General features: G+C 41.9%; 1 protein-coding gene across 1 annotated transcript; it reads right to left on the reverse strand.

The window, feature by feature from the left end:
- Positions 1-3,485: 3,485 nt before the first annotated feature.
- SFXN4 (sideroflexin 4) lies at positions 3,486-16,800 on the reverse strand. Its single transcript, XM_049810164.1, has 14 exons — positions 16,700-16,800; positions 16,541-16,606; positions 14,881-14,955; positions 13,895-13,921; positions 13,747-13,801; positions 12,922-12,947; positions 10,839-10,889; positions 10,688-10,753; positions 10,504-10,572; positions 9,167-9,257; positions 7,387-7,502; positions 6,308-6,393; positions 5,088-5,202; positions 3,486-3,885 (listed from the first exon to the last, which is right to left on the reverse strand). The coding sequence occupies exons 1-14, from the start codon at positions 16,736-16,738 to the stop codon at positions 3,808-3,810; spliced, it is 960 nt and encodes a 319-aa protein (XP_049666121.1). The 5' UTR covers positions 16,739-16,800; the 3' UTR covers positions 3,486-3,807.
- Positions 16,801-17,045: the final 245 nt, after the last annotated feature.

Raw genomic sequence — 17,045 nt, forward strand, 5'->3', positions numbered from 1 at the left:
TGATGTGAGTCTCGGGAGGAGACTCCAAAGACTGGGCAACAGCTCCTTCCCAAGTGACACTGTGCAGCACGTGGCCTGGTGTTTGCTGTCTGATAGAGAAGGAGCTGCCGTGCAGGGCTCCCTCCCCACCTGCATCCTTCCTTCCTCCACCCCTATGGCCTGCAGGGAAAAAGAGCACGGCTGTGTTACAGGCTTGGGAGTAACACAGGGACACAAGCTCCAGCTGAGGATATGCTTTGATCTCAGTATTTCCAAACATGGGAGTGGCTGGTTGTATTTTTTTTTTTTTTTAAGCTACATTAAAGGGATATGGAAGCCTCATTGTATATTCCTAAATTTCAAGATGACAAGCTGGGTAGGCAGGGAACTGCTACCGTATTGTGCTATACTGAGACAGGCTTTCCTTGAAGCTGAAAGCTTCCATCTATTGTAGTTTACCACACCTTAAACTGGTGCCACCACTAATGCACTGTCGTCACTTAACACACCTGCTGGCCAGTGCTAAAGGCAGGAGACAGACCTGCCTTGGGCTGGTATGTTGTTAATGTATTCCGAGTTACAAAGGGGGAGGTTTTCCTGTAGGTGCTGATGCTCCTCTTAAGTCTTTCCAACATGATGCTTTTCTGCTTGTTCCTGTCTTGTTCCCCTCACTTATCTCATCCCTTTGGACTACCAGGTGACTGGCAGTTCTAGTCTCATAATGACTTTATTTCAAGACCAAGGAAGACAGGGCCTTTTTAGCAACATATTTTCCCAGCCCTGATTTGGGGATTTGGGAAGCAGCTGAGTCACCCAGGCTGACAATTTAAATGGCAGATACCCGCCCTTCTCTTCTGGAAAATTCTGGTTAGGGCAATAGAAACATTTCAGAGAATGGGGGAAGAGGTATTTTAATAACTCTGAGGGGGCTGGGTTTAATATGGCAAACTTCAACTCAAGTATTCAGTAAGAAGCTGGTAGAGTTTTGTAATGGGAAGCTGTAATAACAGACACTATTACCAGACCTAGTCCATACGCCTTACTCACAGAGTTGTAATGACATCAATTTGCTTAAAACTTCCAAGTATGGTGCCAGAGAATTTATAGCTTGTCTAGTTACGATGACAATTCAAAGTTCATGAATGCGTTATCTTCAATTTGTTGGCTTTGCTCTATTGTTGGTTGTTTTGTTTTTTTCTCTTTGCTCCCACTGTGGTTCACATAACTAGCATTTACTTTAACCATTCTTAAATTATGTTTAAAAAAGGAGTGGGGAGAGGTCTGTGTCTTCATTGCAGTGCCAATTAATGTTTACTGAGAGTGGAATTAGGCCCCATCTGAGTTTGCCTTTGGTATGTTATTGAAGTAGGATTAATAGAGAAATGGGGTTTTAGAGAATTTAACTGTAGGATGTTAGCTGTGCCACCTTTATTAAAGATTTGGAAGGATACAAACATTTCCTTGAGAGAGGCAGGCAGAGACTGTAAGCCTGTTCCACTTGACCCTGTGGTATCTAAGGAAAAAGAGCAGGGCAAGCCTCCTCCCTAGTGTCCTCCCAGCTCAAGAGAGCTGAGGCTGATGTGACCTTTTCTTTTTGTCTTCCCTTTTGGCTGCCACTGGAGATGACATTTGGCTAGGCAGACTTTTGGTCTGATGCAGCACAATTGCTTTTACGTTGTTGACCCCAATGGGATTTTACTATGTACTTACGAACGTGACCCACAAAGGCAAGGCTAAGCGATCCCTGTTGAGTTCAGTAGGTGTAAATGATCTTTTACCTTTAAAAATTCACTACAGTCCTCCAGTGGAGGTTTGCCATTCTTAGCCTTGGCAACTTACGGATAGTATCCATAATGTCTCCCTGGAACAGCTTTATAGCACGCTCCCCTCAAGTTACAGGTCATCAGGGTGGGCTGCTACTCCCCTTTCCTCTTTCCTTGTTTGACCCTTTGCTGCATAAGTTGTTAGAGGAAGGCTCAAAAAAGGCAGAACTCGGACAAGAAACTAAACTCAACCCCCTACTTCCTGCTTTTGTTCAGTGCCAAAAGCACAGCAGGAACTGTTTTCCTGCAAGAGACCAGGCCTGCTATTTTTCCTTCCTTTGCTCTATGCTACTGTCTTCCTGTAGGGATGGAGTGGATGGGGAAATCATTGGTTTTCTCACACAACAAAAAGAAATCTAATCCTCCAGCAACAGGAGAGCAGTGACCTGTGTATTGCACTCTTAAGGAAGATAAGTTATGGCAGACTTTGGAGGCTGTACACGTAAAATTATTCCTGTGAATGTGATTATTATGTTATTTAGTGCATATTTATCCTTGTCACACACAGCCTTAGCAGTGTCTCACATAACATCTTCAGTGATCTTGGAGCCATCTCTCCCATGACCCCTGCCTACAGTTATCACAACCACAGGGTCTCCTACCAGTTGTGGAGCTTCGTTCTATCTTGTTGCCCCAGGAGAAGGTCTGATCTTGATTTTGTGGCAGGTCAGCGAACCATATGAAAACAGCTGTACTAGGCCAGACCAAAGATCTAGTCAGCCAAATGTCATATCCCAGTGGCCACCAAAAGTAGACATAAGAGAGTGAGAGCAGGCAAATAAGCTGTTTACCCCTTCCGCTCTCCGGTAGTATGGAGCTTATGATCTTCTTTTGCTGGTGTAATTTCCATGAATTTAGTATCCTTCAATGGATTACCTTTGATGGAAATGCTCATTCTTTTAAATTCATGTCAGCTTTTAATATCCATAATGCCCTTTGGCAAGAACTTCAAAATTCAACTACATGTTGAGCTATCTGCTACTACCCTTAATTCTGCTCCTAGAGTTAACAGTCCACTCATGAAGCTGGATTATCCCCTCTGCCAAGCTCATTACTTTTCCCTTATCCATTGGGTATTTCACCTGTTTTTACATCTGGTAGTTGAAGGTCTTCCTGCAGCTCTTTGCAGACAACCCTGGTCCCTTGAATAATTTCATATGATCAGCAAAATTTATCACTGCACTGATCAACAGGCTAATCCTTATGCCACATCTCAAAAGAGAGCTTTTTTTTTTTGTTTGGATAAACACTGTTAACCTGCAAAAGTGGGGATTCCTCATTGGCCAGCACAAGGTCAGAAAGCCACAGGACTTCCCAGTGGCTTCAATGTAAAAAACAAGTTCTAAAGCTCAAGGCGGGCATCAGGCCTCACAACTCCTTCAAGGATGTTGAGAAAGCCAGGAGTCACTTTGTAGCCAAGTTTGACACCCGGTTCCTGAACATTTCTTAAACAACTAAATTTAACTGGTATTATATTGCCATCAGGGTTGCTTTGTCTAATAGCTACCTCACACATGTCTCGTCCTTGAAATGAGTGCTACTAAATACAATGAAACATACAAAGTAAGTATTCTGAGAACCACCAGCCTGACTTTACCCAAAGGACTACTGATGTTAATGCCTTTACCAGCTGTGGTCCTGGAAAGCAGCATGTCAAAAGCTGCAGCAACAACAGAACAAACTTTTGTATTCAATAGTCTTTTAATTATGAAATCAATCACACAAGGAAGCATACAGAACACAGTTTGTGACAAACGCTGTGTTACAGTGCTTTCTGGTACAAATATCATTTACAGCATTAAGTTATGTGTACATACCTGCCTGTGGGCTGGGACTTGCAAAATCATTTTGCAGTCTGCCTCTTTACAGACCACAGCGCTGTACACCAAATCTGGTACATAAACCATCATAAATTCACGATTCGATCACATATGCCAACTGAATTTGTTGATACATTCAGAATTCACTTCAGTCAGAGCACACATTTATATATTAAAGCCAATCTCTAAATTCCCCTATTGTAGAATAACTCAGTTTCTTCTGTAGAGGACAGAATTTCTGGTTCAAGGTCTGCTCGCTTTATCTGCAATATATAGAAAAAGGGAATCAACACCATATCCTGGTAAGTATATATAAAGTCCTCTTTACTGCATTGAACTTTGCACAACTTGAAATACTGTGTTCAGAAGCAAGACTGTATGGGATTTGGAGTTCTTTGTTTATTTGGGGGCTTGAGGGATTTTTTTTGTTTTGGGGCTTCTTTTTTTTTTTGCTTCTCTGACATTCCCTACATGCACACACACACATAGGGAAGAAATATGTTTTATTTAAAATTAGAGGTACTTTTGAGATCTAAACAGAGCATTAGTGACATTATCTCCATTCACTGTAGAATCATTTAGGCTGGAAAAGACCTTCAAAGATCATGGAGTCCAACTGTAAATGTATTTGGGTGACTCACCCAGGAGAACTTCTGCTGTGGGCTGAGCAATTGTGAAGCTCAAAGGGAACCAACCAGCCATACTCTCCGTACATAATTTCTCACAAGTCCCCTCATTTATGTTCAGTTTACCTTTGTTGCCATAAAAGATTAAGAAATCTAAAAAGAGACATTACAATGCCATAAAGTTTAGGCAAATAAAAGAAACCACTGAAAATTTTAAGAGCCCAGTCTGTGATTTTCTGAGAATATTCATACGGTGCCGATAAGGGAGAGGAAATAAATGCAGAAAGGAACCCCAAGCTCCTCTCTCACTTGGCCTTCTCCAAAGCCCAAGGTTCAAGGGCTACACCCTCCATTTAAAACCTGCCAGGAAGGTGTACTTTCCCAGGGAACAGACTACACTTCACAGTTCGGTAAGGCAAGACGAAGAGATGTCGCGTGTGAGTTAGTTTACCCCTCCCATGAGCTCATGCTGATTTTGCATGAAAGAAAAAATTCTCATCTACATCCTTCCTATCTCCAGCAGGACTGAAAACAGTGCTGGAAGAGCCTTGGTTCTTGGGACCTTGCTTGCTTCAGACTGTTGTGAAAAATCTGATAAATCTACATTGAAAAGTATAAATATAAATTACACACAATGCAGCTTAGACCTAGAAAGTCCTGTAAGCCTCTGGCCAGTACATGGGCCTTCACAAGCAGCCTCTCCGCTGCCCCATTTCAGATGCACAACCACATTAAATCTATTGATTTCTGGTGCGTGGCCTTACGACTGCTGGCCATCATTCTGGAATTACTATTTAATATAACAATAATCCTAAATCAATTCTGATGAAAGGACTTACCACCCCACACTGCGGGAACATACTAAGTGAGACTGGTAGCATCCCTGCTAGTACTGACGTCACCACAAACGTTCTCAATGAAGCCAAAGCATGTGGAGTTTTTGCAAATTTTGCTCTGTCCAAGACATTGAAAAGGTAAGTATGTCAGTTTGGTCTTGAAAAATAATCTGACAGTGAGACAAACAGCATTAGCTACTATTTTAGTGGTTCAAATTGCACTGAAGTTGGTAATAACCTAGGCTTATGAAACCTCAAGATGTTTCTTTACTTTACTTCCTATGTTCTTACTCTTAACTTCCTGTTCATGCCCTTTGTTTTTTATTTAGCTGCAGCATTTTCCAGGCCCAGATTGTCAATACAAGATTAGAAAATAAGCAACAAGATCAAAATGACTAGAGAAGGGGTATTAGTGCTTTAAAATGTCTCGGTCCTTTGACTAAGATTTTTCTTGCATTATCCTCTTTCTTTTCAGATTTACTTCCTCTTGGCAGTCCTCCTTTGCGTTGTGCAAGATTTACTACTTGATATATTTTTAAAATTTTATGTTACCTCTGCATTTATGTCTTCTGATAACAGGAGTCCCTTAAGCTAATAAAAGGGGATAGGGAATTGATTTAGGCAATACCAAATTACCTGTATTATTTACATGACATAGATGACCCCTACCAAAAGCTCAGGGCAGGCTAAGAACTCTCTGATAAAGCATACAATGAATCCTTTTTATGATAAAGGGTTTCTAAATGTTGCAAAAGCAATAAAATGTTTCACAATATATGGAAAGCTTTTTGGAAGTTGGGATCCAGCTTTACTTGCAAATTCAAGTACTGTATTATCTCTTCAGAAATAACAAATCTAAGCTAAGTGCTGTGAACAACCTTGACATCAGACACTGGGAGTCAAATCAAGTTAGGGAACCTAGGTGCTGGAAAACAGACTGTCAGGAGAGCACAAACATGTTTCCTGCATGAGAGGAGAGAGGAAATCCTCATAATTTTACACAACCTCCTGCAAACCCTCAAAGCATGGATGTGGGCATAACCAGACTAATTTACTTATCTAAATGAATCACAGTAGCTGAACAGAAACTTCCCAGATAATCAGTTCTACCAAGCCAAGTAATACTGCAAACAGAAGTAAAAATTGGCAAGTGGCAAGAGCCAGACTAAAAAACAGAATACACACCAACCAGGCACCCCCAGCCCTTTTGCGGTACCTCCTACCTTTCCACAAAGTACATAAGCACATCTGGCAGGAAGAATGTTGTCCCAAACAAGACTGCTCTTGACAATGCTGTTTCTTTAACGGCCTCCAGGGAGAGAGGAAAATAAATGTTGTTAAAGCAGTGCTCTGTGCAGCTTCAAATACTGCATGCTTCTGTGAGCACTTTTTTGTGTAATACTCTGGAGTTGCAAGCAACAGGTTAATGAGCAATAAAAACATTTGTTAGAGGAATTCTTTCTTAAATAGAAACTAAACTACAAGTGGCAAATATTCCACCTGTGACTAAGAAATTCCTTAAAAGGGGGGTGATACTACTGATGCCATATTGGGTTTTCCTAGCACGATAATGATTTTTGATGATACTTGCTTTTTTTTAAGTTGTGCTGAACTTCTTCCAAATGGTTATAATTTCTGGATATCCTAACTATCCTGTGTTAAGTTTGAAGTTTTCTCTCCAGCTGTCCATAAATCTTTATGCTCATCTAGCCATTTCCTCCTCGCTGGACAGAAGCATAGAAAGGGAGGGTCACTGATAGCACATGAAATAGGACTTCTTGCTTTAGTTCCTGTGCCAGGCTCTACAGTGGATGTTGATGAGCAAGGCAAGGAGCAAATAGAATCAGCTTAGTCAGCAACTGGAGCCCAAGGATAACATGCACTAGCACACTGTAGATCAGGGCATTACCCTTTGGAAGACACAGCCTAATAATCCCACTGTAGAAGGTATATGCGATATGTACAATGCAGAGCTTTTCTCTGAGGTGTCCCAGCAGAAGAAGGTCCAAGAGTCTTGCCTTCCTCCTGAGGTGACCAGGGAAAGCAGAAATGCCTGTACTGGTGTCTCTGTGACTCAACTCAAGCGCTCGGTATATTGGTCTGGGGAGGCTGCTAACTCTTGAAGACACAAAGGTTGTGGAACCTGGTTCCAGAGACCTAGTCCAAGCCTACCCAAGGATTCAGCACCTAATCTGGGATTCCTCATTTCAATATATCCAACTGTATCTACTCTCAGCATCACATTCAGCTCTTAGCAGGGAATGAAAGGCAAGTCAAGAGAGGCCTCCACGCCCCCACCTACCTTCTCACCAGCCTTCTGTGACACTCCTACAACCTTGCCATTGCTGTCCATCACTTCAATTCCATTCTCAAATTCTGGGCTTCTCACCACCACCACAGTAAATGCACTCATCAAGCCTGCAGAGTTAAAGAGGATTTTGCTTTAAAAGATCCAAAAGGACTATCTCAATAATAACATTAATAATTATGTGCATTTTACATTTCCATTTCAACAGTTCACAGCTGAATAACCTGGCAGCTTAAGAAGATACTGCCCTATAAAAATCTGCTTGGGATCTTAATCTTTTTTTCAGAAGCTTGAGCAAGATTTTAAGGCCCCAGTCCTAAAAGGTGCTTTATCATTATGGACTTGGAGCTTTCAATCACTGCCATCCAGCTCAAACCAGAAGTACTTTGTTCTTAAGAGAAAGGGGAGGGATTTGCATTGTGGATGGGTTTTGTACTGGTCAGCACAAAATCCAGCACAGAAGAAAACACCCTGAAGGGAACAGACTTTTAAGTAAAGGCTGCATCCCTGATTTGAAAGGGAGGGTACCAGGGGAACACTGGCTCGCTCTACTATGTTCTGTTATGGCACTTCTCTGCCCAGCTGTGTGTCTGTCACAAGTGGCAGCGCTTCAGCTGGATCCTAGATGAGAATGTTTCAGTTTCCTCCAGACCCAGCTTTACAAGGTACCTGAAAACATCCATCCCACAGTCAGTCACTGAAAACACAAGCCTAAACCACTGGCACTTATAAAGGCCATATCAAATGGGAGTTAGTCATCTAGCTGGTTTTCTCCTTTCTTTTCTAGACCAAGGTCTAGGCATAACAGGGCATAGTCTGGCAAACTGACCTTACTTGAAATAGTAGACTTTTTATTAGGTTTTGGCATGGCTATTCAATAAAGACATCAGTGTAACAGATGACACTTTTCAAATGCTGGACTAATATTAATCAATTACCCTCAGGCTTCTCTCTACATTTAAGAAAAATGGAAGCACATTTTAACACCTGCTCCAAGGGAAACAAGTCAGAAAGCTCTAATCCAGATCCTTGGAAAGATCTGGGGAGCCATCTCACATAACCTGGAACAAAGGAGATAACGTGTTTTAATTTTCCCAGTTCCACCCTAGGAACGGCCAAGAATTTCTTTAACAGCATTAGAAAAACAGTTAATGACATCAAATAGTTAAACTTGTCCTGGTGAAACTTCACCATGTCAGTAGAGCTGTTCCAGTACTGAACTGAGTCCCATTACCTTGCAAGGTTAATAATATTCTGTTGTAACAACTCTCACTTTCTACACTGTCAGCAGTTAGGTAGCCAGCAACAGCCCCAACCTGAGTAAGGAACTATGCCAGTGCACGCCTAGAGCTGTGTTGCACTCTAGTGTCATGTGTGTGCCACACCAGGCCATGCCAGTTCGAGAGCTACTGCCCTCTGATCCCTCCTGGCAGTCCTGATAGTTTCTGGTGTAATGTCCAAGCCAAAGAAAAATGCCAACTGCGTCCCTGGATATCTTCGGAGAAACAGTTGCGTGTCATGCATACAAAGGTCAAAAAAGTGCTCTGCAGCTCTAAACCTAAAAAACAGCAAGCATCAAATAGAGGTCAGCTACACTGATCAGTGAGTATTAACTCTCACACAGAAAGGACGGTACCCAGCAAAGGCAGACAGAGAAGAAGGCTAGGAAACAGTCAGACCACATCTGTGCAAGGGCGAGAAAATTCTGCAGGCAGATGGAGGCAGCATATGGCCCTCGGACCAGCTGCACGATGTACAGTTTCTTTATACTCACCAAAGAGAGGAGCAGGCAGAAGTTTTTTGACGACTAGTTGTGTTAACGAACTCTTCAATGTGTATCGATTCATGAAGACAAGAGGAAGAGCCTAAGGCATTGGGAGGAAACAAACAGGCACCTTTTATTAAAAAAATATGTGCGGTATTTCGGTACATGCAACCGTTTAGGAAAATAAATCTGTGACTTAGTACATAGTTACCACCTATAAAAATAAAGAAATGCCTTGGTTTAACATTCTAACAAAATACGTATCTTCTCTAGTTACTGAAGGTATCTGTAATCGCTCTTTTAGATAAGAATACAAAATAAAAAAAAGCATTAAACATTATTATGTATAGGACAATAGCAGTATGAATACAAAGACAGAAAATGGAAAACAATTACCTCTGACTAATATTCCTTGGACATCTGTCCAATTGCCTTGTGACACATACTGCTCTCTCTGCCAAACAGGACACCTGGGCCACTTGTGCGGTTGTTCCTCATTCTCTGCAGTTTCTATAGTCCCATAATACACTTGCAGGAAGTTTCATTTAGGAATAAATGGCCAGGACACCAGCAAGTGCTCAGAGTTTCCTTTGGAGGACAAAGGGGAAGAACTCCCACATTCACCCACAGGCATAGCTGCCTTATCAGACCTCTGTGAAGTCCTGAGCACTGCTAGCCCAACTGTTTTTTGCCCACTGGACAGAGGCGAAAGGCCATCTAACAAAAGCAGGAACAGCCATAATTTTCTGTGAGAAGGCTTATAAAAATCACTGTTTAGTATGGAGAGTGAGGAAATGAATTACAGGGGCATCTACACTTGCAATGAGTGTCACAAGGATACCAGAGCTCATTCTGATGTAGGAAACCACGAATTCCTACTCCTGCACAGCACAGAGCTAGCCAGGTAGCCCTCCAGTGCAGTATTTTCATGACTGTGCTGCTTCTGGGATCTGAGCTAACTCAATCCAGTACGGATACCTGCAGATGTCACCACTTTTTTTGAGCTAGACAGATCTCTTTCACAGCACCACATCAAAAAATCAACTACAACAACCCAGTGGGTTACTCTGTATTTGTAAATCCCTGGCCATTACCTCTCACCACCCATTTTCTAAGTTTGCAGAATAATAAAGAAAAGGACACAAGAGGAAGCATCAGAGGAAGCCAAGCAAGGTATTGGCTGACAGATGATCAGGAAAATTCTTATTCTCAACAGGTCTGGGGCAAGACATCAGAGCAGAGCGTTAAAGCACAATCCTGAAGGATATCTGGCAGTGTGATTATCTCGGCATCTAGTCCTTCCCAAGAGAGTTTATTAGGAAAGCAATCGTTAAGCAAATACATACACCAATACATGCTGCATAGGTAATGGCTCCCAAGCCGCAGAAGATCTGCTTTTGTTGAAGCATGTACTCCTAAGAAGGACAGAAGAAACATACTCTGTAAGTGCATTTGTAAAGCACTTGTAAATCATGTTCAAAATGGTCTTGTACAACTCAGATGATTTAAAAAATAAAAATTGACACATACTTCAGCCTTTGTGGTACCATTTCCATTTACTAGGGCAAATCCTGTGGTATACGTGTGAAACACGAACTGCAGAAAGGAGAGATTATAAGCAAAAATGAATTTGGGATTGAGACTAGAAGACTTGTAAATGCAGAAAGGAAGAGGTAATTACCTGACTAAAAAAAGTTTGCTTTGCCCGGTGCTGAAGAGATGAAATAATAACCTAAGAGGAAAACCCCACAAGAAAATTAGGTTTGATGAGTCTAGAAGTTCTTGGTGAGCAGTGGTGGGCTAGAGTACAAAGAGAACTGCTATGTTACTCTTTGCAGCAGCGTCAAAGGCTCCAGTCAGCACCTGAAGCCATTTCCCTTGATTCTAGGTTAACTCACTTTTTTGCCACAGATGTGACATATTCACTTTTTCTATCCAGTATAAAACACAGAGACACAGTGACTAAAACACTGTGTGCAAAAATATTTGGCCAAGATGCTTTCTTACCCAAAATAAAAAAATGCATTTGTACCTGTGAAGCTATCCTGGTTTCAGCTAGGATAGAGTTAATTTTTTTTCTAGTAGCTGGTATAGTGTTATGTTTTGGGTTCAGTATGAGAAGAATGTTGATAACACCCTGATGTTTTCAGTTGTTGCTAAGTAGAGTTTAGACTAACTCAAGGATTTTTCAGCTTCTGATGCCCAGCCAGTGAGAAGGCTGGAGGGGCACAAGAAGTTGGGAGGGGACACAGCCAGGGCAGCTGACCCAAACTGGCCAAAGGGCTATTCCATACCATATGATGTCATGCCCAGTATATAAACTGGGGGGAGTTGGCCTGGGGGGGATCGCAGCTCAGGAACTGGCTGGGCATCAGTCAGTGAGTGGTGAGCAATTGCCTTGTGCATCACTTGTTCTGTATATTCCAATCCTTTTATTAGTAGTCATTTTGTTATTGTTATTATTGTCATTATTAGTTTCTTCCTTTCTGTTCTATTAAACTGTTCTTATTTCACCCCACAAGTTTTACTTTTTTTATTCCCCCCCCCCCCCCCCCCCCCCGATTCTCTCCCCCATCCCACTGCGGGGTGGGGAGTGAGTGAGCAGCTGCGTGGTGCTTAGTTACTGGCTGGGGTTAAACCACGACAGAAGCTTAAATAGATGCAAATAAAATAATGTAGAGTTAGTAAAAATGTAATTAACGTAGCAAATGAGAAAGGGTCAGATTGTTTTGGCTAGTGGGGATATAAATACTAGATTACCTGATCCAAGATAAAAGATTCTACTTCCCAATTCAGACAGCAAATAAGAACTTCGGTTTTAATAAACCACAGCCTTTCTTGAGGTCTGGCCTACCAGGTGCGGAACACTCTTAAAGTACAGAGTCAATCAAGATATGGCAACTATTGAATAAGAGGAGGGCATATAATGTCCAAAGCCTCAGAGAAGGTTCAGCAGTTAATTTAATATTAGTGGATCAGCTACCTTTATTATTAATGCCAGTGCTGAATCTAACCACATCTGTGAAAGAGCATTAAGCTGTAAACATCAAAAAGAAATACTTCTGTTAATCCTATTACTGTTCTTAGTGAATTTAATGGAAGTCTTGATGGCAGTTATACTTTCTAGTAGTGCCATATAAGTTCATGCTGTAATCTCTATATGGAATGACATATCTCAGTATGTATATTCACATGCCAAAACCAAAGGCAAACACGTCTAAATAAATAAACATGTATATAATTGCACCTACAAATTTTATCAAACAAAATGGTACAATTTTTAAGCACTGTAACAAGAGTTTATTTTTACATCTTTTATAATTTCTTGACACCTCCACTCCTTACTTGCAAGTACACAGCCTACGTAAGAAAAAATTTGTATTCTGGGTCTGAAACACAGAACACAAGGCTCTGACTCCTTCCTACTGCAGTTCCAGGTTTTTTTAGGTTAAACAGGCTAAAACCAGGCCTTGCTCTTAACACCTAGCAAATTTCACCTTGCATCAGAAAGCTGACCTTCATGCACAAACAATCTCTTTGAATACTGCTGAAGAAGGTAGCTAACAGGTTTGGACTTCTAATGTCATTCCCCAAGGGCTCGATTTTGAGATTATTCAGCAGTCCCCATAAAATAGATGTCTTTTAAAAAGATTGTGCTGAAAATACCTAAAGCCTAAAACCTTCTATTCCCTCCCTCCCTCCAACCCCTGGCTTTGGAAAAATGTAAGCCCTGTGGTACACTAGCATCTTTTATGATTACTCACCAATGGAAGAGATATGGGCATGAAGGCTAAAAAGAAAGAAAACTTAATTTCAGTAAAAATAACTGCCAAGTCTAGATTTTGAGCAGAAAATTCCCCTTACTTCCCCCCTCTAGTTTCAGGTCTATGTAAAACACTGCCCACAAAAAAAACATCCATCATGGACTTGAATTCTAACCTTTGCCTCTCATTCTTCATTCGAGAAGCCAGAATACCTGGCCACAGCTTATAGCCAAAAGGAGCCCTTGTGAACTCCACTCAACCTGGCTACTCAGCACCTACATAACTGAGCTCTGAACAGAATTGCTTTTCCTCACTCTGTTCAAAGAGAGATAGGCAGCAACAAAGGCCATCACAGCTGTGAGTGGTTATACGAGATAATGAGTAAATAGCCTAAGTACCGTTATATCTGATTAACAACCTGTGCTGTCTTAGCTCCCTAAACATCACCCCAAGCAGACTTTATCTGCCATCACATCAAGTAAACTCATGCAGTAGCCACATTCATCAAGTGAAAACTTAGCTTATAGTAGACTGTTTTACATGCGGGGGGATCTGGGAATTCATTCTGTAGTGACAAAAACCAGAGACCGGTCAGACTGTTTCCACCTAGCTGAGCAGATGAACTGTGGGAAAAATTCCTCAGGAGGACCGTAGAAATAAACAAATATTCAACAGACATGACAATGCAACTAACAGAAGTAAGAGTCTACCTGTTTTTCCATATGCAGAAGAGTATCAGTGTATTATCATAGTGGCTATTTACTATGAGCTATTCCCCTTCAGTGATTCAGTCACATACACAAAACTTCACTTTAGGGAACTTACCAGGAGGTCTAAACAAAACAGGAATTATCTTGTCTGTATCAGGATGTACACTGGACTTAAAAAAAAACATGAAAAAAAAGTCAAATTAGACCACCTTTGCATACTTGAATAAGAAAAAAAAAAAATTCTAAATATTTTGTAAACTTACCAGGCTTAGTAGGAAGGCTTGTTTTGTCTAAACAATTTGAAAAGTAGGTTAGTAATCAAGTTTCAGAAGAGACTGGGTAAAATCTTCTTTCTAAATTTATTATATCTTTTTCTTTCCCCAATAACTTACTTTTATATGGAATGCTGTATACCCCTTTAATTATTTTTTCCCTAAAATTTCTCTCCATATTCTCCTTGTTGAATATAACTAACTCACATCCCATGTGCTGTGTAACAGGACCAAAGTACACATCATAGCAGAACAGAAACTTAATTTTTAAAAGTTAAGCTAGTAGATATCCTAAAACAGAAAACAACAATTCTTAAATACAGCTAAAAGCCTAAACAATTCTGTTAAGACTTCAGCTTTTCTGGAATCACGGAATTTTTTATTTCTCCCATCAGACTTTGACAGAGAAGGTACAAAATGCCACATGGGAAGAGCCAAGCCCACAGTGAATCAAAAGAAAGACTCCTCCTAACGAAGCGAGGTCTAAGCACAAAAGTAGTACAATTCCTGCAATTCCACAAGTAAGTTTTCCACCCAAGTACTGCTACTGCTCTTTTTATGAGATGTGAAACCAAACCAGTCTACCCTCTATATGACAATGCAACATCAAAGATTCAAAATGAGCTCAGTAAGCATTTTACATATTTATCACCCACCTATATCATCCCAGCTGAGGACAGTCAGGCTTAACATAATGATTCCTAGAGTGATCCAAGAGTGTCTTTTAAACTCAGCTATATGATATACAACCTAGCATTCTTCAGGATAAAAATAGTGCAATTTGGCACCAGTAGTCATCCAAAGAAATTGCTACTAGATTCATAGATTAGAAAAATATCAGTAGTAATGAGTTTTTCTTGTGTAATCCCTTGTATCTGCATCTCAGTACTCCGTCTGCTAGATATTATACTAATAGCAACTATTTCAGCCATGAAAAAAAGACACCTCTATTTTCTACAAACTGCACTCTAAAATACCTGATCATTCTGTATGGGCTCACTTAGCGTCCTTCCACTGTTTTGTAGCAATAACCTGCTTCTTCTTATTTCATCCTATATTTGAGAAAAAAACAAACCAAGGGGAAGAAAATGACTAAGATCTCAATATTCTATGGTGCAATGTATCAGTTATAAGATACTTTAAATACAAATCTAGAACATCAAGCTAATGCACCTGTCCTTCACCAAAGCAGTTAAAGCAAGAACACACCTGGACACACAACTAATTCAGAGTCATAAAAACTTTTAGAATATTCAGCCCCCCTTGGTCCCCTTAAGTAGCAACCCTTCAACCCATTACATAAATGCACCTGAACTTTAAGCACACAAAAAACCTCACTGAAATCAAGAGCGTTATTCTTGTACTTAAAGTTATCCATGTGTGCTGGCAAATTCAAAGATTTGCCACCAAAGCAACTATCTGATATCCCCACAAGCACCTATACGACTATTTTAAAAAAGAAAATCCAAAGCAGACTTTTAAAATTACCAGAAATGAGTCACAACATCATTAGATGTTCCTGCCTGTTCACAAATATCAAGTGAATAAGTTTTGCATCTTACACTCTTCCTTTAAGCTTGGCTTAAGCTTTTAATTATGGAAAACAGGTACTCTTAAACAAAGCCAATAGAACTGTAACCTCATGTATTTATCCATAGCCTACACAAAAAGCTGCCCCACTTAGGAGAATTTGTGAGATGATCTGACTTTTCTTCAAGAGGCACACCTCTCTTTGCAACAGTGTATTTGAATTTAAGGAGGTGTGAACTAATCCCAGATCTCCAAATCCCTGAATGTACTATAAAATTTTCTTGTTCGAGTTTACATATATGTAATGTACATTTACTAAATTTTATTATTTGTATATGTAAATATAGACGGAGGTATATATTTGTACCATATATACACCTACAAAGAGACAGAGGAATAGATACACACAACACACACTGCAAGTGGCAAGGACATATCTCATGTATGCACATTTTGACAGCGTTCTTTGGCTTTAATGGAGCTTTCCCTTAAAAAATAAATAACAAATCAATAAACAAAAATTCCTTTAACACACTGACCAGCCAGCCGACTCTCATACAATGTGCTGTGCTTCTTCCTCTGTCACCCCTGGCAAAACTATAGAGGAGTGGGTTGACAGAAAAGCGCATCTTCCCCAGAATTTTGCTGTCATGCCAGTCCCTGAAGTTTAGAAGCTACACTTTGTGACCGACAACGTGTTTAGTGCCACACTTTAAACAGTCAACGTTAAAGTTGTAATAATCGTTCTCTGGTATAAAAAGGGCCTGCAAACCAGCTGTGCTCCCTCTTAGGGCAGGATTCCTTTCACTCGGAGGAGAGTCAAATTGCCTCACGACCTCCAGATTAGGGATGGGCGCGCGGATTAGCCAGCAGAGATTTTGGGTGCCTGCGACGCATTTCAGCAACCCTGCCTTCCCCGGCGCTGCCACAGCTCCCCATCACCCCTCAGTCCCCCAGCCGAGTGGCAGATTATTTAAGAACAGCCTGCCCCGCTGTGTTCTGCCCTCAGCAAACTCAAAGCTGGTTCAGGTCGACGGCCAAGCCTCCCGTCACCGGCCACGGCTCCGAAGGACACCCCGACGGACGAGGCCGAGCCGCGGTACTCACGGAGGACTTCAGGAGCAGCAGGGGATCCAAGACGTCCACCCAGCGAAGAAACCTCTGGAAAAAAGACTGACGGAGACACGTTTCAGGGAGGCGAGGCGTTATTTCGGAGGCAGCCCGCCCACCCTCGCCCTCCCCCCGCGGCTCCCCCCAGCCCCTGACCTGGCCCTCCGTCCTCCAGAACCGCAGGTTGGGGTCCATGGAGCCGCCGCAAGCGGAAGGCGCCGTGGGGGGACGGTCCGGCTGCTACACGCTCCGCCCGGGCGCGGTGCTGCCGCGCCGGGATCCCCCTCACCGGCCGGCTCGGCTTGGCGCCTGGGCCGCCTTCCCGCCCTGAGGCGCCGCCGAGGAGGGACGGAGGGAGGGAGGGAGGCTGCCTGCCGTCGGCTGGGCCCGGGGCCGAGAGGCAGCGAGGGGCCGCGGTCTGCAGCCCGGGAGTCCCCTCAGGGCAAGCCCCGGAGGGAGGGGAGGCGGACCGCGGTGAGGAAAGGTCCGATCGCCTTTTCCC

This window comes from Accipiter gentilis, chromosome 9 (assembly GCF_929443795.1).
Source record: "Accipiter gentilis chromosome 9, bAccGen1.1, whole genome shotgun sequence".
In the NCBI taxonomy this organism is placed as follows: domain Eukaryota; kingdom Metazoa; phylum Chordata; class Aves; order Accipitriformes; family Accipitridae; genus Astur; species Astur gentilis.